Raw genomic sequence first — 24,401 nt, forward strand, 5'->3', positions numbered from 1 at the left:
TGAGCCAATACCTAGTGAACCTAGTATTGAAATAACTCTAAACCTTTTGAGCATATTTAGAACTTCTCATCATTCCCAAGGCAGGACCTGCAAACAAAAATATGGCTGTACAGCTGACAATCAGGTGCATGTATTTCACAGATATGGAATATTATTATGATCTTGCCCAACTTCTTACTCACGACAGGCTATAAAACCAGCAAAACAGACAAGATGCACTTGAAAATTACAGGTCAAAAACATCCACATTATTATTTTTCAGCTTTCCAAAATCATGAAATTCCCAATAGAAAAGGAAATTGGAAATGACATTATTGTAGGACTTCACTCACACACTGGAGGCAGCTGGAAAGACTACATTAAAAGAAGTGGAAGAGAAGGAAAAAAGGGTCTTATGTAGGGCTCATGCTGCCATTGAAGGAAAGTAGCAGGGAAAATCGTAAGGAGAGATCAGATGTGTACTAATTGAAAATACTTGGTTACCAGTAATAGACACATCCCTGTTTCTATGTGTATTTCTAGCATTTTCAAAGTTTGGCAAATAAATGAATGGACTGTAGATTTGGTAGGGAGCACTGCTTCATCGCTGAAATGAGTTCATGGTAGTAAAGCCCCTTTGATCAGACCCTGAGACCAATGTGAGTTTTGCATAAATAACAAATCAGTGAATACTAAGTAAAGAATTTGTTGCTTCATTCAACAGCTGTGTGCCTGAACACATCTAAAACCAAAACAATATGGAAATGTGAACTGAATGAAGGCGATCACATTAAACCTATTAAGACAACCATAACTAACCCTACAGTAACAGTTTGCAAAAGTCAGTGACTGAAAAAAAACCCCAGCTGGCTGTTCAATAAGCCTGAAGCTCTCCAATTGCTCAACTTCAGCTCAAGAAATGTAACAAGGTGTCATTTGTCACTGATCCTCACCGGATCCAACACAGAAACAGCTGTCAGATTTCATTCTTTCCTTATAGATACCAATATTTCAGGCCTTAAAAGAAGAGCAGTCTTACAGGCCACAGTTTCTACAGTCATTCATGTTCAGTTTAACATGGAATTTCTCTTCTAGCTGAGAGAAGCTGTTCAGTCTATTCAGCCACTTTCAGATTTCTTACACTTTCCTCTGTTTCATCTTCTTCTGAAATAGCAAACACAAGTGCAAACCTCCTAATAAAGTAGCCCATTTCCCTTTGTCGGAGGGTACATAGCACTTTTTCTGATCTTGGTCTCATCTCTGGTTTTACCATTGTATTGCCTGAGAGCAAAATCAGAACAGTAGTATTCAGTGTTTAAATTTGACAAATTTCATAACCTCATGTTTTTATTGCTAGGCCTATTATTGGCCTTTCATACAGGCAGAAGAATCTTGGTTCTACTAAATTAATAAGAAAATATGCTGTTGACTTCCGTACAGAATATTAGTTGAAGACTACAACAATGTGTATGTTTTAGAGTGAATAGCATGATTTATGTACTTTCAAAAATCCTTTGTCTGTAGAAATATGGTGTGTGGAAATGAGAAAGTAAATGGTGATTCATGTTGTGTTAAAATCTCTTCCTCTTTCGTTAAAGTTAACAATGTTACTAGCTGCTGCATAGATATTCTATTTTGGAAATACCTCAACAACTATCTGAACTCGGTGTAGCCTTTCTTCTATGAAAGGGCAGGGAGAGAGCTTATTTATGGTACTAGGTTTCAAAATATTGTGTCTTCAAATATACTTATTTATATAAAGAAAGAAATTGTGAGAATTCTTGTCTGTTCTAAAATTAATTAATTAAATTAACTTTTTTATTTTATTTTTTTAATAGCCTCTGGAGTGCTAGGTTTAGGGTTTTTTTTAATATATGATTGCCAATACAGCACAGAAACCTCTGTCTGAGTGAGCTTTCCAGATCAAGATATCAAAACCGAGAAACCAAAACCCTACTGACAAAAGTTAGAATTTTTAAAGTGTCTCCCCATTTAGCCTAACCTCAATGTTTAGAATCATGTGCTGCTGTGCTATGCAGCATTACATTTTAAATAACGAAGTGCTGAAGAAAGAAAGAAGTTTTAAAATGCTTATATAAGAAATACAAAAGGTCTGTAGGAGATATTTAAAGCAAAAATTTTTCAGTTCCCCCCCTCTTATTTATTGTTCAGTATTACCCCTCTTATTTATTGTTCAGTATTAAAATGAGATCAGCTACTCCAGAGTCAGATAGAACAAAATTACTGGGGATCTCTGCTATTAAAATCTTTAAAGTTATCTACTGAACTTGTTTAAAGAGAAGGGACTGCTCCTTAATGGTTTCATGGACGGTTGCCATTCTGCAGTATCTTCTACAGTTTCCTCAGGACTTCCATTTTTGTGGACTTAAGTTCTGGTCAAGATGAAGATCATGCCTTCCTTCAAACAGAAGATGAGAAGAGAGGCTACACTTAATCTTTCCTCAATGAATTTCTACATCATGGGGTTTGGCAGATTGAAGAGGGGGGGGAAAAAGCAGCAAGGTGATCCATATTTAGACTGCAGATCTGTACTTTCCCTCCTCTTTAAGGTGCTCTTTTGTTGGCTTGTATAGCACCTATCTGTGCTGGTCACTGACTGTTTAAACACTTTCACTTGTAGGCTTAGTCCCGTGATGTGTGTAGCCGTGAGCAGTGGAATAAACCCATACCTTCAGTGAAAGCAGCCAAAGGTACGTAAAGCAAGGAAATTATTTCTTTCTAGTAACTTCAAGCAGTCCTATAGCCTCTGCCATAAATCCATATTACAGAAAGACTGAAATTTTGTGTAAAACAGGCTGTTGAAGAAGAGAGTAACCAGCAGCCAAGAGACAAGAGAGCAATTAGACACATTGCACTGTCAAGTCTGAGTATTTTTGGCAGCATTTCAATAATCTAACAAAAGCAGTAAATAACATAGCTGGGTTCTCAATTGCTGTGGGTTTTCCAAAGCATTTTATACGCCTATTGCTGGGAAATAATTGGATGCACAAGATGAAAAATATTTGAGGGACAGGCCTGTACTTTGAATGGAAGATTTTGGTCTACAGGCACATTTTATGTTCAAATTGTATGAGTTTAGCTTTGCTTAAAAAGAATTTTGAAAAAAACCACAACATTTTCCCTTTTGGAAGGAAGCAGAGTCTTTTTTGTTACTCAGAGGATTCTCTTCCCCTTCTTCCTTTTTAATAAGTCAAGCTTTTGTATCCAAAGAGTCTTAAAAGTCTAACTGTTCCTTATTTTGCCTAGGGAGCTATGCTGACAAAGAAACACAGCAGAATGAATACTTCTAAATAATCCACTCTGATTGAACACACTCATATATATTCCATATATATGCATACACACACACAGAAATATAATGTCTAAGTTTAGTGTGTATATATATGTACGCTATTGCCATCAGAGAGCTAGGGACTAAAAGTCACATCCTGGTTTCATTATTCAATATTTGTCCCCATTTCAAGTGATTTTTTTTAGGCTTTTCCACTATCACAGGTGGTTTTTGAACCATCGTATTAGAGATCCTAAAATTTTTGCTTCAATTACTACTCCTCCTTTAGGCATTGATTGATTTCTCTGTCTAAGTTTTCCATCTTAAAGTTTTGTCACTGAGCCTTTGGCTTCACGCAGTATCTTAAAGATAATTCCACAATCTGCCCAGGTTTTTAAGATGCTTTCTCTTGTCCACAGACTAACTAGGTCACAGAGATGTGCTTTTATCTATCTTTAGAAGCAGGTTTTTGCAGCACAAAACTTCCTGAGAAAAAGAAACAGGAGTGTCTTTAGTGCTCTAACCACCTTCATGCTCTCCACCCAGCATTTCCAAGAATGGTGTTATAAATAGCTTCAACATATCGCAGGTGACAGAGGGAAAATATGGCTAGTTTTCCAACCTAACTTCCGCCTGGTTGGATAGATGCATGTACACAAACAAACACACACGGTCAGATAAGTGCATCCCTAGAGAGCCAAGGCAAAAGGTAGCAGCATAATTTGAATCAAAATTCACAACAAACACTTTAGATGAACCCCAAATTCAGGAGTTCCCTGTATGATCAGCCTTGTCACACTGTACCACTAGAAAGGCTTTAGTTTTACAGTGAGGGTTTTATCCCCCTATTTAGAATAAAAATGAAAAACAACACAGACACAGTCTGTAAAACTGAATGTAATTTGGAGAGTTGTCAAAGGTCTTTCCTCCCCCAAATCTGCCAGGTAAATATCTCTGGGATTAAAACAAAGAAAATAAATTAATCTCCGCCTTCTTATTACAATACAAAGTGAGAGAAGCCAGGAAACCCGGCGCAAAACCTGATGGTACACAGTGTCCTTAGATCACTTGGCCATTGTTTTCTCTCACAGTCACACATGTTAATGATGCAAAGACATTTAACATTTTTTGGCTTTGAATTTTCATGTCACAACCATAATAAATGCGCACATTATTGTTTGTATTGCCATATCCTTTAGATGCACCGCCAATTTCTAGAGCCTGTGCATGCATGGGCAAGGACAGGATTTTGCCCACAAACAGCCTTACTGAATTAAATTAAGCAGAAACATTGCCATACAGATTCATCTGTAAAGTAGTGTTTCATGGCACAGTGTGTTTATGTCGCAAAGGTGGTGTATGGGTCAGACTTGATTTAAACCACCAATTCTACCACAGGAAGACCAAAGCTTCTTTGTTCTCTGTGAACCAATTTAGTTCTGCTTCATAATGCCTCTCTCTTATATGGCCCTAAGATGTCCTTAGTTGCATTTAGTTAAAAAACATAACTTCCAAACCAATAATATAGGCAATAAAATGTTAAACCCAGGAGAACAGGAAGAAATAAAGAGATTTGGGGTTTTGTTTGTTTTAAGGAATTTGAGCATCAAAGAAAAAAAGAAATATGATGAAGAATGAAGAAACAAGTTTTAACGTGGACAGCACCCGAGCCTCTCCCTTCTCCCACTGCCTGCAGCCGCTGAGCCCTGTCATGAAGTCACACAGAACAAGTCAATTTGATGAAGAATTCAGACCACACCTCTCACATTTCCGCTATGGCCCTCCTCCTTTTGGAGACATGGAGACTTTCCAGGGGTCCTTGGAAGGAGGGTCTCGGAAACGCAAGAGCATGCCAACAAAAATGCCTCCTTCTATTGCTCTTGAGGGTTCGTCATCACCACCAGACAGATCTGAAGATCAGAGTGACATAGGCTCTTCCGGTCTCCCCTTGATGTTCCAACAGCCAGCACAGCCCAAGTACAGTTCCCAGATGATTGACCTCTGCAACTTTGGTTTCCAGTTCTACAGAAGTCTGGAGCATTTTGGAACCAAGCCCATTAAGCAAGAGCCAGTGAAGCCTAACACAGCATGGCCCAGTAGCCCAGCATTCATGCAGGCTCCTTACTCTTACTACCCTAAAGTCCATCCTGGCTTAATGTTTCCTTTTATTGTGCCACCCAACTTTCATTTCAGGAACCCCATCCAAATGAAAAGACCTCCAGACCCACCCTTCAGGAGGGCTGAAGTAAGAGAAAGTGGTGAAAGTAAACAGAAAGTGGAGAGAGTAGATGTCAACCTTCAGATAGACGACAGCTACTATGTTGATGTAGGTGGTGAACAGAAACGCTGGCAATGTCCCATGTGTGAGAAGTCCTATACATCCAAGTACAATTTGGTCACCCATATCTTGGGGCACAGCGGCATTAAGCCACATGCTTGCACCCGATGTGGCAAGCTTTTCAAACAGCTGAGCCACTTGCACACACATATGTTGACACACCAGGGTACCCGGCCACATAAGTGCCAGGTGTGCCACAAGGCTTTCACTCAAACCAGTCACCTTAAGAGGCACATGATGCAACACAGTGACATCAAGCCTTACAACTGCAGGATCTGCGGCAGAGGTTTTGCCTACCCCAGTGAGCTGAAGGCACATGAGTCTAAGCATGAGAGTGGCCGAGAGAACATCTGTGTGGAGTGTGGTCTGGACTTCCCAACCCTGGCGCAACTGAAGAGGCACTTAACAACCCACCGTGGCCCTATACAGTACAATTGCACTGAATGCGATAAGACCTTCCAGTATCCGAGCCAGCTGCAAAACCACATGATGAAGCACAAAGACATCCGCCCGTACATCTGCACCGAATGTGGCATGGAGTTCGTGCAGCCCCACCATCTCAAACAACACTCCCTAACTCACAAGGTAAGCCAGCACGAGTTGCGCTCTCACCTTGCATCAGAAGGTAGTGGTGGGGATTACAGGCCACGAAACATACACCAATGTATCTCCTTGGAAAGAAGGTAATTAGACTACAGACCCTCATGCTGGCCCTTTGCCATCCGGAGAGTTTTATGCAGAGTAAAAACCCCAGCAGCACTGGCAATAGTAGAAGCTAGGTATCTTAGTCAGGCTTAAGAAAATACATACAAAAACTGCCTTGTAAACAGGAGTACAATTAAACCACCTGTATTGCTCCCTAAAACTGTATTTACATCTCTCCATTTCTGGGTTTTATCTTCAGGGTGACCTTCTGTAGCATAACATAATTTTGTAGAGCTGTGTAACACCCCCCAAAATTTTAACAGAAATTTTCTACTGAAAACCAGATGTATGTTTTTTCTCCCTCAACTGGGAAGTAGGTGGATTTGTGATAGACTGTACATATGCAGCAAAAGAAAATATATATTACTCATTCAATTTTCAAGAATCATTATGATGTGACATTTAGGTGAAAAAACCCAGCCAACCAACAGAAAAAAAAAGGTAATAAAAATTTCCCTTATCCAGAATTCCCTTATCCCTTATCCAGAATTTCAGTTAATAAAATTAGACAAGCAGGACATTTACCCCAGCCAATTCGTATCAAGTAGCAGTCTTGCCACTGCTGACAGCAATGACAGCAGAGTCATTGTAGGCTAGGAGAGGGCTTTGGAACACATCCACAAAGACCACTATCAAAAATAGGAAAAATGTAACTATTCCATTCAAGAATATCTAAAACTAGTTTATCTGCCTTTACAAAATCCCACACATTTTTGTAAAAATTTGCTTCCAATATTTGCCTATTTTTTCCTTTAACATTTGCGTTTTGGCTTTTATACAAAAACCATTAAAAATACAGAAAGACACAGCATTTTGGTATTTTAGACATTTTCTTATAAAAATCAACAACCTCCACTTCCACATTTGCATTTTCTTCTCTATTACAAGGTTATGATTTCTGCTCTTTCTGGAGATTCCCTGGGCTTTGGATTTACCATGCAAAAACTCTACTAATTTAAGACTTGGTAGTTTTTTTGTCACAGGAAGTGCAATGCCCCTGAGCCTTCAGAGTGCTTCTGCTTCTTTGTCCACAGCTGCAGGTGGATTCAGCTGTGAACATAATTAACAGCACTTAGCTGCCCAAATGCAGCTTCACATCAGATAGGCAGACACTTTGAGTTGCTGTTGGTCTTCTCAGTTTTTGCTTTGAAATTAGCTGTTAATACCACTGACTGGTACAAAAGTAGATATTGTTTCAAGTCTTCTGTGTAATGGCGGTCTATAGGAGGAGTAATAGCTCTTGGCACTTCACTAGGAAATTCCCATTATCTTCAGCAAGTTATACTGAAACTCTTAAAGTGTTTAGTGGTAAATTCAATTATTTTCATAGCATCCAAATGACTTTTTGAGGACCTGGTAGCTAGGCCACATGGGTGTGACGCAGGATATTGAATTATGCAGTAGTATATTGACTGGATGGCATAAAAGATGCTAGAAATGCTCTGTAAACACGAGATAAAATGATGTTGCTCCATTAGGGTCAGTGCAAGTCCCACTAAGATACTCTTTGAATGTAATATGTACATCCTTACTTGGTGACACGGCTTGACTGCTTCTTGGTTATTTCAGATAATTTTCTGTAGCTATGCTTTTTTTTAGAAGCCAATGATTTTTCAGTTACCACAGGCAAACATTACTTTAGTCTCTTATCTGGTTAGCTTTTGTTCTTGGTCAATAAGTGTACACATTTGACCAATACTTTACATAAGCAACAAAGCAGGACAGAGAAGCTCTGCTATTATGTCTCATTGATTTGTAAACATACTGATGGAAACAAATCTAATTATTTCAGTAAGCTTACACCTTCTTTTCCTTCTCTGCTTCTCAGACTCTTATAAGAATTTGCTAGGAGAAAAATACTTAGGTATCTATTACTTGAGCAAATGATGTTAGAAGTGGAATAATTTATTGCCTGCTTTGCTAATGCAGAATAAATAATTCATATCTTTCAGTACTGAAAATTAAATGATGTAGGAAAATTTCCATCTATAGAATTTTCTTATTTTTTTTAATTTTCTTGCAGGGTGTGAAAGAGCACAAATGTGGAATTTGTGGCCGGGAATTTACTCTGCTGGCCAACATGAAGAGACATGTCCTGATCCACACCAATATCAGAGCCTATCAGTGCCATTTGTGCTTCAAGAGTTTTGTACAAAAGCAGACTCTCAAGGCCCACATGATTGTTCACTCTGATGTCAAACCCTTTAAATGCAAGGTAAGTGCATTTGGTGGCAGAGGATATTTCTGTGGATATTTCTGGATATTTCTGTGAAGTCATCATCTTGCAATATGACAGAATTAGAAAAACAAGACTTCGTAACACATACTACAGCTGCATTTATATTAGCATAAAGTAGTCTGGTTTCATTTCTTGGTCCAGGTTCTGCTTAGGCAGCACAAAATAATGGAGGTAAATATCTGTGGTTTACTCCTTCCCCTTCAATGTTGGTAACTTTCACCCCAAAATATTTTTTTCCATTTGCAAGCATTTGGACACCATTGCAGTTTGAGTACAATAAACATACCTGACATTTGCTTAGTATAGCCATCCAAACAGAAGTCTAAGTGCTAACAGCTTGAAACACTGACTAAAAACATCAAGTCATGCACCCCACGGAGAACCATGGAAAAGCAGCAGCTATGATTTCACACAGTGATGCTATGTAACAGTTCAAGGAAGGACTCAAAGAAAGCCACAGGAAACTACAACTGCAGAAGATATTTGAATGGGCCAAATGTAATTACCAGACTGAAATACAGAGCAGGACATCAGTATCCTAACAAAACAGCCTCTGAGACCATCTGGCCTTTTTAGAATCCTGTGGGAATTCCAGTTTACTGCCTCCCTCCAGCACACTGGAGGATGACATTCCCTTTCCATTCTCTCTTCTCTCCACTCCCCATAAACTTTTGAGGCTTTGGCTTTCTTGACAGTGCTTGTCTCTAATATATTCTTTATGAATTATTCATGTTTATATTCTTACTCAGTATTGGACACTACATCTGTTTGTTTTGCTGCCTATCTGATTCATTAGTGTAGTCATACTTCGTAAAGTCAAAGGTTGTAGGTTTTATTCCCACTTTGATCTGCTCTAAGAGGGCTATAAATATCGAGTAAACCATGTTCCCAGTTTATGCCTAAGTAACTGAAGATTGATCTGGAAGCAATTTCTAGAACTCTTTCATCCAACATCTTTATGGAATTAAGTATTTTCTTAAAAGGAGTGTTCCACTGAGAAGCAGAGCTGGATGAAAAACCTTAAATGGAATTATTTTCTCTTGAAAAATGTCACAGGAAAATATGGATTTCAGTGATAATTCTAATATGAAAATGTAAAAATGAATCTTTTGTCCTTCCTCATTTTACTTTGATAACTTTGAAGAATTTAACTTTGAAAAAATAACAGCAAAGCCTTTCAACTTTAGCAATTTGATTCTTTGAAATTTATGTCCTATTAAAATGTTGTTTTGTATACTAGAACTTAAGTTATACTACACTGATAAAATAATTTTTGTCACTGAAATACTTACGTAGTTCCATGTCAAGTCTGCTGGAGACATTAATTCTTTGAGAACAACTGAAAACCTGTCTTCTTGTTCCCATTTGGTCAGCATCCTTCTCTGATCCCTCAAATTTCAGGAAAGAAACTCAGTTGTTTTATCAGCTGTTCTGGATGGAGTGTTTGGACCCACACTATTTTTGAGATATGTGTCACTTGGCTGGAAGTTTATGTTCAGGTTAGGGATTGATGATGCTGAACTGTTAAAATTTGGAGAAGGCAATAATGTGAGCCAGGAACTGGTGTACCACCAATATGTTCTCCAAACAGTAACAAAAACTTTACAGGAACACCTGTTTTTCTTACTGTTTTTAAAAAAGTTAATAATTCTATGTCCCCACCCAATGTTCCTAGGAAGAAAGAAACAAGTAAGCACAGTGAACATGTTTCTCTTGTGCCTGAAGGTGTATGAATCAACATCAATGCCCCTGAACAAAGCGGTGACCTGTAACAATAAGAGAAGGGAGAATCAAGAATTGCTCTTTGGTGTTAGGAACATCCCTTGCTTCTCTGGCTGAGCCCTTCAAAGACTCGAGCAAGTATTTCTGGCTGGCATTCAGAGGGTTAAGGCAATGACCAGATAGCAGCCTTTTGGCACCAAGCTCCTCCTCAGCAGAAGGAAGGATATAGCTGTATGAACAGGCTGCTTAACAATGGCTCACATGTCCCCCGGGGAACAGCCTGCAAATAGATTTCATCTTGCTTTCTCTTGTACTTTTCAAAGCTTCCTGTTTTCTCACGGTCCTTTTGGACAGTTTACAGTCTTTCTCCCTCTCCCTCTCTCTTTGAGGAAAGGAACACCCTTCTTATGAAGAAAAAAAAATAAAAGAAAAAGAATGCAAGCAAAAGAGAGCACAGCGGTAGCCTTTATATTTCACCACATGAAATGGTTTTCTTTACCTTTTTCTCACAGCAAAAGAAAACATGAGGCTTTCCTATGTGTCTAATCACAACTAAGCACAGACTATCTGAAGTGAGGGAGCAGCAAATAGTTGTCCCTTCTGTTTCCTTATCCAGCTGCAACCTGGGTCTGTGTTTGATTTTTCTCTGAAGAGTGAATTTCTCTTTAACTTTTAAAGGCCTGAGCCTGTCCTGCAGTGTTTATTTCTGTTTAAAAAAACCCATAAAAATATACTGAAGAGTTCTGAAAGAGTTGCACCAGCTGGTACGATAGTGCTAATTCTGATTCATAGAGAAATCTTCTATGAAATTTAGTTGCTTTTAGTGCTGCAGGCAGTAATGTCTCAGACCTCCAACAAAGAATGTAAAATACACTTTGCAGTACGTGTTTTGAACTCCATTTTTTTCCCATCTGAAATCACAGGTTCATATCAGAAGTCAAAACCAAAGAAAACATGAGATACCTCTCACTTTGGGAAGAAACAGAACACACAGACAAATCTAGAAGGGAGACAATTCATGTGGTGGCTTAGGAAGATAAAATCTAGCATTGAACTAGTTGAGCTTTTCTAGTGAACTCTACTGAAGTCCAGTTCACCAGCCAGCACAATGATGCGTGTTCAGCAGACTTGTAGCTGAGGTCTTTCTCTGCAGGGCTTGAATTTTATTTTATCTAAAGTAGACAGCCTAAGGAAAGGTCCACAAGTGAGCCATATCATTCTTGCTATCCCAATATCTCTTGAATGAGCTTTTCATCTCCCTGAGTGTTAGGGTGCTCTGTGGTGACTTCTGCTGGAGTTTCCTCCCAGGCAACTGGCTCAGGGTCATCTTTCACACTCTGCTCACACCCCTGCCCTGTCACAGAGCAAGAAAATCTTGTACATCTTCCTAATTTGGTCTGAAGATTCAGACTGTTGTTTAAGTATTAGCTGTAAACTCCAGCTAGTTCTGAGTTCCTGTCTTCCAGCATGTGAGCCCAAAACCTACTCCCTTAGCCTTCTCGATCATGGACATTAATCTGAAAGTAATCTTGTGCCTTTTGAAAAGGATAGGTTATCCAGAGACCATGCCACAGAGCCATCATTCTGAAAAACAATTTTCATATCTGCATTTCTTTTGTTTTCCTGCCACACCTCTCCACTCTGGTACCATTTCCTCATGTCCCCAGAGAATTCAGCACAGGAACACATTACACATCCATAAGAGTGTGCATTATTTTGGGAAATGGAAAACCTACCCCCTTTATTCAGAGACATGAATCTTTTATGCTATAAGGTGCTATCCTTTATGAAATCTCCTGTCTTTTTATTGTGAAGAAAGAGAAATAAATATTGCCTTGACAAAAAAACATAAATGCTCCTACTAGATGTGTTGTAATATTCAATAGCTTATAAAGATATAGATTTGCATGAAGTAATCTAGTCATTCACCTGTTCAACCTGACTTTCCTTGATCATCACTTTAGACACAGAAGCAAAGACGTAGCCATCAGAAAGGAAAAGCCAGTAAGAGCACAGGTCAGCCACAATACAAGCAGATGACCAGAAACCTTCCAACGAAAGGTATTAGAGAGGTATTGTTATTGGCATTTTTGTAGCCAGAGGAATACTGGCACATCATAGATTGTTCCAGCTGCTGTTCTTCCCAGCAAATTTTCTGTGCCCATCAGTGCTGCTTCTCTTTGTTTCCTCCCAGCACTTTCCAAGTGGTTTTTTGGTGTAATCATTTCATGGAATATAAGTCACCCAGCATATTAGCTTTCTTTGATTGCAAAGGAGAGACTCCTCTTTCCTATGTGGATGGATGACCCCTGGAATTAAACATCTTACTTTTACAAATGAATAACTCATTTTCAGTGTCTATTTTTTTTTCTTTCCACTTTCTCAGTGAACACTTTACTGATAAATTTATTTGCTAGAATGCTCCTTTTAGCAAAATCACAGAGAAAATCACAGAAGAGAACTAATGCAGCTGAAGTAAACATGATTTTAAAAGCAGGTTAATATTTTCAGACTTTTTCTTTTTGCACATTGACTCAGCTCTAGTTATTATTTAAGAACAATACACCTGCAAATTTTTCTATTAATGATCTACATTGATTTTTCCACTACCTATATATCATGCAGATAGTCCAGGTGATGGTTTTGTGAATATGAATCAAAAAGTACTGCAGCAGACCTCTGTGTTACTAAAATTAAAAAAAAAAAATCAGAAGTCAGATTAGACCAAAAATTCGGTGGATAATCAGTAACAGCTTTTTAATAATTTTCTGCTAGATGAGTACACTGCTTGATATAAGTTTTGGTTACTCGGTAACGGTGATTCTGACTCATATACTAATAAAGATCATAAAAAAAAAAAATTCTGATGGTAGAAGTATTTGTCTAAAAGCATTCCAAATGAAACAAAACCAACCAAACAAACAAAAAAAGAGATGAAGTAGAAAGCAAACACAGAAGTTTGCAGAGAATGGAAAAGGTCACTTGAATGTGAATAAAATTGTAAATCCTGATAAGGAAAGACTAGTAGACAAGTAAGACTAGAAACTTGTAATAGTGATGTCAAACTCTCATGTCTTGAGAATACGTTTGATTTATAAGAGATCAGACTACAAAAGGACTCATCTAGATAAACAACAACAATGAAAAAAAAGCCCTTATTGTTTCATCAAAGGGAAAACAGCATGATCAATGGCTGGAGCTGGCAGGAACAGCTTCAGGGAAAGCTGAGTCATTCCTGTGGCTCCATGACTGTTTAAATTCCAGCTTACTCACCAGAGACACTGAAACACAGAAGTCAGTAAACCAAAAGATAAAAGGATCAGAGAAAAATGGGGGAGTAATAAACACAGAAAAAAAAAAAAGGAATTGCTTTTTCTAGCTTTAAGGAAAATGTGCAGCCATTTCATTTGCACTTAAGGGGAGGTAATATTCTGCTTGTCTGTTTCACAGAAAACTTTCATTGGTTTTATTTTGTATCTCCATCTCTGCCTCTCATTGTTCTTGATTAAAGATTAGATTTATAAACTACAAATGAAAGGGTTCGCCAGGGCAGAAAGTTATACTTTGAGCCTTCCACGTTACTCACTTAAGCCTCTCCCCTCCTCACGACAACATTCCCTGATTTTTGAGAATCTTTGACTGTATGTCTGTCCTAGTCACCAAATGTAAAAAAAACACAGCAGTGCAGAAGGCCCTAGATAGACCAAACTCAACCACATATTCCTGTCTGTAGGATTTTTGCCTATGTCTTTGAAAAACAGATTGCAGTCATAAGCTGGCAGGGCTTAAATTGAGAAGATTGAGTTCTGTTTCCCTCTAAACTGTTGTGCTTGGAAGTATCTAAACTAATAATTTTCATTTTTATTGTTTTTGACAGCTGTGTGGAAAAGAATTTAACAGAATGCACAATTTAATGGGACACATGCACTTGCACTCGGACAGTAAGCCTTTCAAGTGCCTCTACTGTCCCAGCAAATTCACCTTGAAGGGGAACCTAACCAGGCACATGAAAGTCAAACATGGGGTCATGGAAAGAGGATTTCATTCTCAAGGTAATATTTTTTCAGCAAAGTCATTCTCTGAGAAGCTTGAAGGTGCTCATCAGTAAACCCGAGTGAGCTTTATACCACAGATATACAGTCTTGTACCATAAATCCAATGCTATTGGAAGAAATTGTATCCTATAAGCCTGGGATGTTGTTATTAACTATCTGTATTACTCCAGCACTGCGAGTCAGAGATCCCCACTTGCCTCAGAGACCTTTCAGACCAGATATCTGGTGGCTCAGGGTTACAGACTGAGATGCAGTAGTAGATGGAGACAAAATAAGACAGTGTTTATGAATACACAGGAAATAATTTCAGCACACCAAGTTGTTGTTGCCAGGTGTTAGGGGGAATACAGTCAGCAGTGTGAAAGCAGAGGCTTTATCAAGTTATACCAGTTATTTTGTATGTAGCCCGTGGCTCCCTGTCCCTGTCAGTGTGGGGGATGGAACAATAACAAGATCCACAACACTGCAAACCTTCTCCCAGCGTCTGCGTACCCCCGAGACACAAAGAGGAGCAAGCAGAAGGAGACTAAGCCTTAGTGAGGCTGTGGCACATGTAGTTGGCCAGAGGAATGACTGTATTACATGATCTTCCTGACTGAGGATGTAGCTACATTATTTTTCAATAAATATTACAGTTTCAGGGGGCTTGATTCGCAGATGCTGACGTATCACAACCTAGCAGCCATGGACAAGCAGACATTTTTCCTCAGAAACATCTGGTTAGGAGTTTATATTTTTTCTCATGTTTGAGGTGCATGCCCATGGTTCATAACATCAGGGTAGAACATAAATCCATTCAAAGCTGATAGAAGCAAAATATGTAGAAGATTTCTCAGGTCTTGCTCGCTGGTTACTGGATATGTCTGGAATGGGAATGGAAAGCTGAATGGCTCTATGGCCAGGAGCCTTTCTGCTCAAGATACAGTTATTCTGTACGGTATTGACATAGCTGATTTTAGACCAAGGTCATAGGCTCAAGACCCTGTTTACGAAGAAGCATGTGGACAGGCGAAGATGCTCCTTCCTCATACATATTTTTGACTACTCAAGCTATCCTGCAAAGCACTTCCTATCTTCCATCTACTACATGCACTCTCTAAAGTCAGCCTCCTCTATGCACACATGCCAATGCTATCTAAAGAAGTGGGGTAATTAGGGAGGATTGTTTTGGGAGTTTGAGTATCCAAGATATTTGGTTTGTTGAGCATTTCTGGATAAATAACACTTTCATGGGTAAGATTTCTTGGTGTTCCTCAAATTTGGACTTCAGAGCAGCCTAGAATGTGTGTAAAACACATACTGTAATGACATTTACCATAAAATTTACAAATATTAATAAATGGCTTTTTTTTTTTTCTGTAAATCTCCTACAGCACCATGCTAGTACATGGTTACTTGTAATTGAAGACAGCCTAAGAGCTTTTCAGTGTAGAGAGATTCTTCAGCCCTTGAGGCTTATCAGACACAAGACAATTTGTAAGGGCTGCCACCTGCTCATGAACAATTTTAACAAACACAGGCTGTTTCAAAGTAGCATCCATATCTAGTGAGTCTACATAAATTCTGCAAAAACTGTGTTCAGTTACTGAGGGGAAAAAAAAAAAACCCTAAACCAAACAAAAGCAAAGAAAACATTGACTTAGATTTTTGCTACTCAGTGAAATCCATGCCCCAGTACTGTCACCTTTCTTTTAATTAAGAGAGGCTGTGCCTGCAGAGTCTGAGCCTTCTTCTGTGCATCCGGATGCTCAGAGCACATCTGAGTCCATACATGTCTCCTGGGTAACTTCTGGGTTTCCAGCACGACAAACAGGGAAGAGATGCTGTGACAAATACAAAGACAAACCAGATCCAGGACTACAGTCAGACTTACACTGCACCACTCAAAATCTTCGTTTCTTTATCATGATATCCTTAAGCTGAAGCACTATCTACCTTTTCAGTGGCATGAGTGGCTTGTCAGTGGATGGCAGAGGAAAAATTAAGGAGAGTGGAGTTCACAGACTGCTGAGATACGATCGTCTTTTCATTTTTATAGTAGTAACTTTGAACCAGAGTGTCCACAGAACAAACACATTAACACGTTTTCCACCATTCTGGAAAACAAACAAACAAAAAGAAGTAAAAAACCAAAGACTTTGATTTTGGGCTGTTATGCTTTAGAACAAATTGTCCATATAAAAAAAATAGGAAGGGAGAAGTGGGTAGGCTCGCTGGCAAAAATAGTTTACAAGAGGCCAGGTCACTTCACTTTTATTCCTAGCTCTCTCATCAAGTGTCTGGCATGTACAGCACAATGTTTTGTGTGTCCTGACCTGGCTGTGGTGTGTATACAATAATACTTCTTTTAACAGCATCTCAAAGGAGATGCCATGAAATATAAACAGAAAAGTGCTTGGAGATAGCTGGGTGGAAGATAAATGTAAGAAACTAGATAGAAGGCTGCCTCACATTTTGTTTTTTGACCATGTATCACGTAGTAATATTTCCCATATGTAAATTGTTCCTTTTCTCCCCCCACCTAAATCACTACAAGGTTTTGGAAGAGGAAGAATTGCTGCGTCCCAGACAAATGTCTTGAGAAACTTGGAACAGGAAGAGCCATTTGATCTTTCCCAGAAAAGCCAAGGGAAAGGAATCTCGTTTCATTCGGATGGCGAGAGTGCCAAGGGAAGCTCATGCCCAGAGGAAGAGGAAGACAACTATTATGAGGCAGAGCGCTACAGCCCTGGCATGTACCACCATGACAACAAGCTGTGCGTGGCTGAAGATCTGTCTGGCAAACCTGTGTGCATGATGAAGGACTTGAGAGAGTCCTACTGCAACGAGAAGGAAGAAGTGCTAAATGAGGGAGGACTGGAGAAGAGAATAGGAAATTCAGACAGACAGGAGAGCCAAGGAGAGAGGGAGCTTGCAAACAACAAAGAACACCTCAGCTTTAGATCCTTTGAAAAGGCCAGAGTTGGCCAGTCTCTCTCTGATTACTTGTGTTTCAAGCACAGGAACAAGAGTTTGAAAGAATTGCTGGAAAGAAAAATGGAAAAGCAAACAATGCTTATAGGCATTTAAAATGAACATTTTTTAAAAGCTGGAAAATGGGGATAACTTTTAACATGAACTGTGATTTACCAAAGCCTGGAAGTTTGTAGCATTCTTTAGCAACAAACAAGTCTAATTAATAAAAATAACTTAAGGTAGACCACGTACGTGAAAAGAACGAAGCAGTCCAAGGTCACCAAGAAATGCAACAGATATTGAGCAATAACATTTTTATACTTATCCATTTGATGTATAAGCAGACAATGGGGTGGGCGTAGAAGTTTATTTTGCTTTTTTGGGGTGGCAAAGACTTATACGCAATTGTCTAGTTATCAAAAAACATAATTTAGCATTTGATTTATTATCTGGCTAAATATATATGAACACTTCTAACCATGCATCACAAAAAATCCCTGAAAATACTAAGTATTTCACAGTATAAACAAGAGTACTATTAAACACGGTGTGCATGAAAGTGCTGTCACTCTCAGAACTAACAGCCCCACACCATATCGTTGCTTATAAGGGGATAAGGATTTAATAAGTCATATAATTAGTCCTATGTCATTCCGACAACCCAACTCAAAAGGTTAAAAACCCTATATATGGTACATCATTTCCAAATATTACTATCTTCTTCACATACCTTCTAAGTTCTTGATTTGAAATACCTTGCTATTATGCTCAATATATATATAGCAAGTTATAATTAAGTATAGTCATATACTTATGGCTTGCAAAGGCTAGAATCAAGTAGTTGCAGCTCTCTGCCATTATAAGAAACCACTCACCCTACAGAACTAATGATTCTCACACCTACCAGTTAATCAACATTCACAGTGCAGCAGCCCTTATTCATCATATAAAAGTGGGTTTTATCATATTTATCATATAAAACTGAGGTTGCAGAAGGTGGTTTCATTTTTCAGGGCTCAAACATGACATGATAAAGATTCTGAATAAAGAGCAGAAAAAGCTGTTGATAAAAGAAGCTGTAATGTACGGGTGACTTCTAAATGTAATTAACTCTACAGCTGATGTATATACTTTTTTTTAAATAAAAAGGGGATATTAAATTCAAGTGGAATGTAGGTCACTTTAGGCCTAGAATTAATGATTTCTTTAAAAATAAGGTGTATTTCAGAGGTACATAGCCATGTTTTATTTTTTGTCAGTAATTAACTTTTATCATATACGTTCAACTTCCTTGCTTCTACTGCAATATAACTACTCTTGAAAAAGCAGGCATTTTTCTTTCAAGGAAGACATTGTGGTCAAGCAGAAGAATCAGAACATTTTCAGAGTGATGTGTATGACTGCAGTCTTTCTTAAACCAGAGGGGAAATGGTCAGGTAGAAATTCAACATGATTTAGGAGATTGTCTCTTAGAAAGACTAACAAATCCTTTGGTTACTTTCTTGACAATATGTTGTCTCTGCCAGTTAAAACCTCCTATTTGAGAACATGGACAGCCAAGACCTTGGAGCCACTGACTCTTAGAAACAACTCTCTCAAGGTGGTGTAGTTTCCAGCTATGCACTATTCAAGATCACTCCCCTCCACCTCTGCAGTCATTTAGTTCCTATGATAAAAGGAATAAGCAAGGAATCAGGAACCTGGTTGCAATTTCTGTGATGGTGATCATGTAGATGAGCTGAACTTAGCAAGTCTCTTCACTTCTGTGGTGGGTAAAGCATGAAGGCATGCAGCCCTTCCATTGCAAAGCCCTCTTGTCTTGGAGAGTGTTACAGGGTAGCATGACAATCCTTATCATGAAAGAGATAAATTATTACATATCAACAGCACTCTAGGCAGATGGAAGGAAAAGTGCCAGACATGTCCTTAGGAAAGGAAATCACTGCAAACAGGCCTGGTTCATCTGAATATTTAACCCACTTTCAACCACACCTTCACTGCAGCCCAGTTATCCACTTCTACCCCCCCACTTCTCATGGGAGCAAAAGCCAACCACGTACACCCAGGTGGAAAGGGGTAGAGGTGCCCAGGATTGCAATGCTATTTGGGAATAAATCGTAGTGTGAATCCCTTTTCTTTCATTCTTCCTAGAAAGCAGAGAATATTCCATTATAATGAGGCCTTGAGACTGTGCCCAGTCACATAGTCACACTAAGCTAATTCACAAGCACTCAAGGGTAATTCGTGTTGAAGCACTAAAGAACTCCTTTAAAACTGTAAGTCACCAATCAGAGGAATTGCAAACAAAACTATTACTGTGATAAGGAGACAGTGTCAAGTGACCCAGCCAAAGAGATCAGGAGAAGATAATCCTCCATACTGCAGAACATAGTGCAGCTGGGTCTAAGAGACTTGCTACAAAGAGTCCTCAAGGGACAAATTAAAAGTGAAATAACAGCCTTCATTGTGAAGCACCTTGCTTTTCAAACATAAGTTATTTTCAAGATATTTATATTGGCACAGTTTTAGGAACAGACAGTAACAGCCTTTGCTTTTTAATAGCTTTGAAAATGCTTTAAAGAAATTTGCTCGCATAATGAAGTTATTTCCCATTTCTAATTTTCTAGGGATTAGCTTCCTTGTTTTGCTTTGAATAGAGACCCAGAAGTCCTGTAGAGACATTGCCTGTGTCCTGGACCTTGGGGGACACTGTTTTCCCCTCCTTCTTAATCTAAGACTCTCTACCTTCCTCTTGCTATATTGTGGAGAAAAATATATTTATCTAACTCTTCTCTGCTATTTGGGTTTACAGCTTGTGGTAACACATGAAATCAAAGCCCAGTCTTCACCACCTCTACATTAAATCACATCCATACAATTTCCCCGCGTTATTATATGAAGCCTAAATTCATCCTTTTGGAGACCATCAGAGCAAATAAAGAGTTGCCACAAACTCATACAACTAAAATGCTTTCCAAACTCATACAAACAAGAAGCCCTGCTGAGGAAAGGTAAATTGGCCAATTGATAGGTTGGTCTGAGCAAGTGCAGGTATGTGGATTGCTAAATCGGAGGCTTTTCTCCTTTTAAGGGCAGTATGGAGAATTCAGCAAGATACTGTACCTAGCGGAGTAGGTGGATGAAAAGTCAAAAGTCAGGTTAGTAAAATGTGAGGGTGAAGAAATACAACATATTTACTGAGAAAATGACATTGTAAGTAGCATTGGAACAAGCTGGTTGGAGTCTGGCCACCAGAACTCAGCCATGTCCTTGTGAACCCGAGTTCTCCTGGCTGCCAGGCAGCCTCCAGTCTGAAGGCAAAGGCAAGGTGCTCGGTGTTCAGCAACTCAAAGGATGAAACACTGTGATAACATTATAATAGAAGTTTATACTGTGCTGTGTCCCATAAAATGAATTACTGGAAATACCAAGTGATGCTACTGTACCTGCCTTTTTACAATTCTGTGTTGGTCTACTAGCTATTCTCCAGTTTCTCTCTTCATATGGTGCTGCTGGGCTCTGCTATTATGAGTGTACAGTTAAGAAGTAATATAAGTACTATATTTATTATTCCACTAAGTTTTTAATAATTATTAACAGATTCGAAAATAAGTCATGTCTGCTTAGCTGAACAAGATGTAACAGACCTAACATTTTGTACTCCTAACAGATTTTGTGCATAATGTGCTGTATACTTATTTCACATAGAACACTGGGTTCTTATTTAAAGCCCAGACTCAAAAAAATGGACCAACTATCTGTGAATGTTTGGTTTCTGGCTTTCTATCTCAATAGTAAAAGCATGTATGATGTATTGTATTAATTTAAGCAAATAAACATGTACTGGAGAAGCTGTTGTACTTTGTATTGAAATGGATCTGGAGTTCTTAGCACTCTAGCTATTTTATGTAGTAAATGGATGGGGCTGGTCTGATGCGGTCATACTTCACTCAGCGCCGCTGGAGTGTGGTGCTTGTACAAAGAAGCCTAAAGCAATGATGAAGGAGTAATAAGAAAACAAGGGCTTCTCTCTGAAGTAGAGAGAAGACTCTGTTGTCACAGACTGCAGGGAGGACTACAGAATGCTCTGAAATGATTATGGAATTTGTTAATTTAGCCTCAGACAACCTAAACAAGAAACATGTAATCCTTATCATAAAGGTGTTTCAAAGATCTGCATCATGTAAAAAGCGAGGAATAAACAACCACACGTGTTACAAGATAGAAGTTAAGAAAGTAGGAATACCTTTATGACTTAAGGAATACGCAGAAGACTCTGAACTCAGAGGCTCAGAGTTTCTTTTTCTAATGGAAAGCATCAGTTTTAAGTGATGAGAAAATCTTGGATTTTTTTTTTGTTTTAATGAGCTCCTGATGGAGTTGGTATCATTAGACTCATGGAGAACATTTTGAACTGTTGATGAGCACAGAGAGAAAGCAACTGGAAAGTTTGCTATAAAAAATTCAAGTAATAAAGTAAATAGAGATATTCAGTTTCTAATTCTTAGAGGTATACACCATAAAAAGTGCAAGAAGGCTTATACAAAAACTAGAAACTTATGTAAGAGGTTAAATGAAACAGAACTAAGCCTTTTTGCTTTCCTGTTTTGTTTTGTTTTGTTTTTTTCCCCTTCTTTTTTTGATTGCAGGTAACATTGACTGTGAAGATTATAAGCTATTTCTACTTGAGGAGGGGGCGGATGTGTTGGGGAGTGACCGAGTTCATTCCCATGTGACTCAGTATCAGTGAATCTCAAAGTTTCCCCTTTCCCAGTCACAAATATATAATTTATAAAAACATACGTTTGGTCCTTTTCAAAATTTTTCTTTTCATTTTTGTTGAAAACTGAACTGTGCTCACTTATGTCTTCAAACAAGCAGAAATTAAGTAGAAGACAAAAAGAGCCTCACAGATGTTTCCAGGGGGGCTTTTCTGAGCCTGTAGTGAAATGGTGAAAGGCCTGGTATATATAAAGCATTTTTGTGGAGACAGACAAATTAATATTGATGATACAACAAAAAGCAGTGAATCATTAAAAGAAAAAACAATCCAACATAGATACAAATGATATAGGACATCTCTGAGAAAGGCAAGTCATTGTCAAGTCGCAGTATCTTAGACCTTCAGCAGATTAAAATCCTAGTTTAAGTAACAAGGCTGCATAAACAACCTTTTGCCATTCTCCCTCTAACACACTCTATGGTTGTATAGTGTGATACAGCTAGAAGTGTTTGCCAACTCGTTCATGATGCAAAAATCTGCTGTAAAAACACATGCAGGGTGTCAGTCATTTCAGCACTTGTAAATTATGTAATACTAAATAAGGAACACTGCAGTGCTGTTCCCAGATATGGTATGATGGTGTGTTGGATCATACAGCATAAATTTCCCTACTGATCATCCTGCAGTCAAAGTGGAGTTGAACAGAGAACAGCCACTTTGTGAATAAACCTTCTGGTGTCCTATCATTCTGTTTACCCTGTCTGAAAAAATACTGTATAATCAGTCCAATCATATAAATGATTCTATCTGGATGGAGCCAGACACCATTGCCTTTCAGTGATTCCTGGATTGAAAAATCTCTTGTAGTGTGAGTATATTTTGTTCAACAGACCTCTGTCTATTTACATCAGTGGAGAATGCTGGCTGGTGTTTTTGGAGCTGGGATTGTCTGTTTATACTATGCTTTTTCAGTGCTTAAGTACCCCTACAGTTCTGCACGGAAAATATTTAAAGTATAAATAATGATTGAGACACTGATTAGCCTACTAAAAGACAGGGCACAGTAAAATAAGAATGATGCAGTTGAATGAAAACAAGAAATGTGTTTCTACCTTACGGAGAGCTATTATAAAATCAATAAAGATGAGAACAGTATAAAGATGACAGACAAGGTGTCACAGAAATGTCTGTAAAAGAAATACAGTTTAGCAAGATAAGTGACAGATATAAACCCTGAAAAATATCTGTCACTACAGAGTGATATCTTGCCAGGAAATTCTGCAAGCTGGTTAATTCTTCACAAACCTCATAATTTTCTACTAGAAGTTATAGGACTTTTTTAGAAGTACTAACTCTTCACATTTTTTTGTTTATTTCACAGGCCAAGATTATTTTTTAAAATCAGTGTATAAAGCATTTGCCCAGGAGAGAGAATCAATTTTCCAGCTAGCCACAGGATTGTGCCTGTTACAATTTATCTTGGAAGTCTATGGGAGCAGCACCAAGAGCAGGATGTCCCAAGATGCTATAAGTATGACAAATGCACATGCAAACCTTGCCTGGGAGCTTAGAAAGAAATGTAATCTTACTTAAGGGGGAAAAAAATAAATGAAAAGCTATCCAGTAATGAGAGATTTTATTAAACTGGGATTAACTACATTGCAAGTTCTGCAAGGATTGTATAAGGCAGACTTCACATGAGCAACCAATTGAAACTAGACACCAGCAAAACTAATGCTACTCTGAAGAATTTCCTGCCAAAATGTCCAGGGTTGATCACGGTAACAAGTAGCTCATACGAGCTTGCTACCACCATTCTACAAGGGGCAACCGACCCACAGTCAACCAGTGGAATGCCGTATGAGAGTGGATTCTGCAAACGTCACTCACTTCAGTGCAGTTGGTCCATTTTAATTGTATCATCCTCAGGTCAAGCAAACTTGCCTGATTTCACTCAAGGGGATGAGGCATGTTCATGCTGCTGATTCCACCCTTTCTTCTGTAACATCCAGCTGTTGGACAAATACATTTGAAATAGCTGCACCCACATTACTAGTGAATGCCTGATGAGGACATCCACTCACATGTCTGGTTTCAGCAGTGAGGTCAGTGGTCCTTCTGACTGAATTGCATTAGCAGATTCAATCTCTGCACTGCATGAACCCACCCCGCTACTCACACTCTGTTGGATGATGAAGGGCTTTTTCATTTCCATGGCTCCAACGGCCTCATTGTGGGACTTTAATAATCTTGCAGATGGTTTCACCTGCTTCCTCAGATACTTGTGATCACATTACAGATTTATTTTTCCATGGCTTTAGTTCAGCATTTTCAGGCTTCCATGTAGAGCCAAATTTCGTGCAGACCTTATAATGCATACTGAAGAGACTAAG

At 38.7% G+C, this 24,401-nt stretch overlaps 1 protein-coding gene across 2 annotated transcripts in view; it reads left to right on the forward strand.

Moving 5' to 3' along the window:
* The window catches only part of ZNF366 (zinc finger protein 366), a gene marked incomplete at its 5' end in the record, with an annotated part of 35,038 nt that extends 13,910 nt beyond the window's left edge, over positions 1-21,128 (forward strand). Inside the window, 5 exons of one of the 2 annotated variants that reach the window (XM_082075118.1) lie at positions 2,615-2,690; positions 4,867-6,194; positions 8,338-8,529; positions 14,153-14,327; positions 16,867-21,128. In XM_082075118.1, the coding sequence (XP_081931244.1) occupies positions 4,896-6,194; positions 8,338-8,529; positions 14,153-14,327; positions 16,867-17,399 (2,199 nt within the window). In that variant the 3' untranslated portion in view covers positions 17,400-21,128. Of the gene's footprint in view, positions 1-2,614; positions 2,691-4,866; positions 6,195-8,337; positions 8,530-14,152; positions 14,328-16,866 lie in introns of those variants that run through there. The other variant, XM_082075119.1, reaches the window with a different exon arrangement.
* Between the last annotated feature and the right edge of the window lie 3,273 nt (positions 21,129-24,401).

Source organism: Streptopelia decaocto, assembly GCF_964273445.1.
Source record: "Streptopelia decaocto genome assembly, chromosome: Z".
In the NCBI taxonomy this organism is placed as follows: domain Eukaryota; kingdom Metazoa; phylum Chordata; class Aves; order Columbiformes; family Columbidae; genus Streptopelia; species Streptopelia decaocto.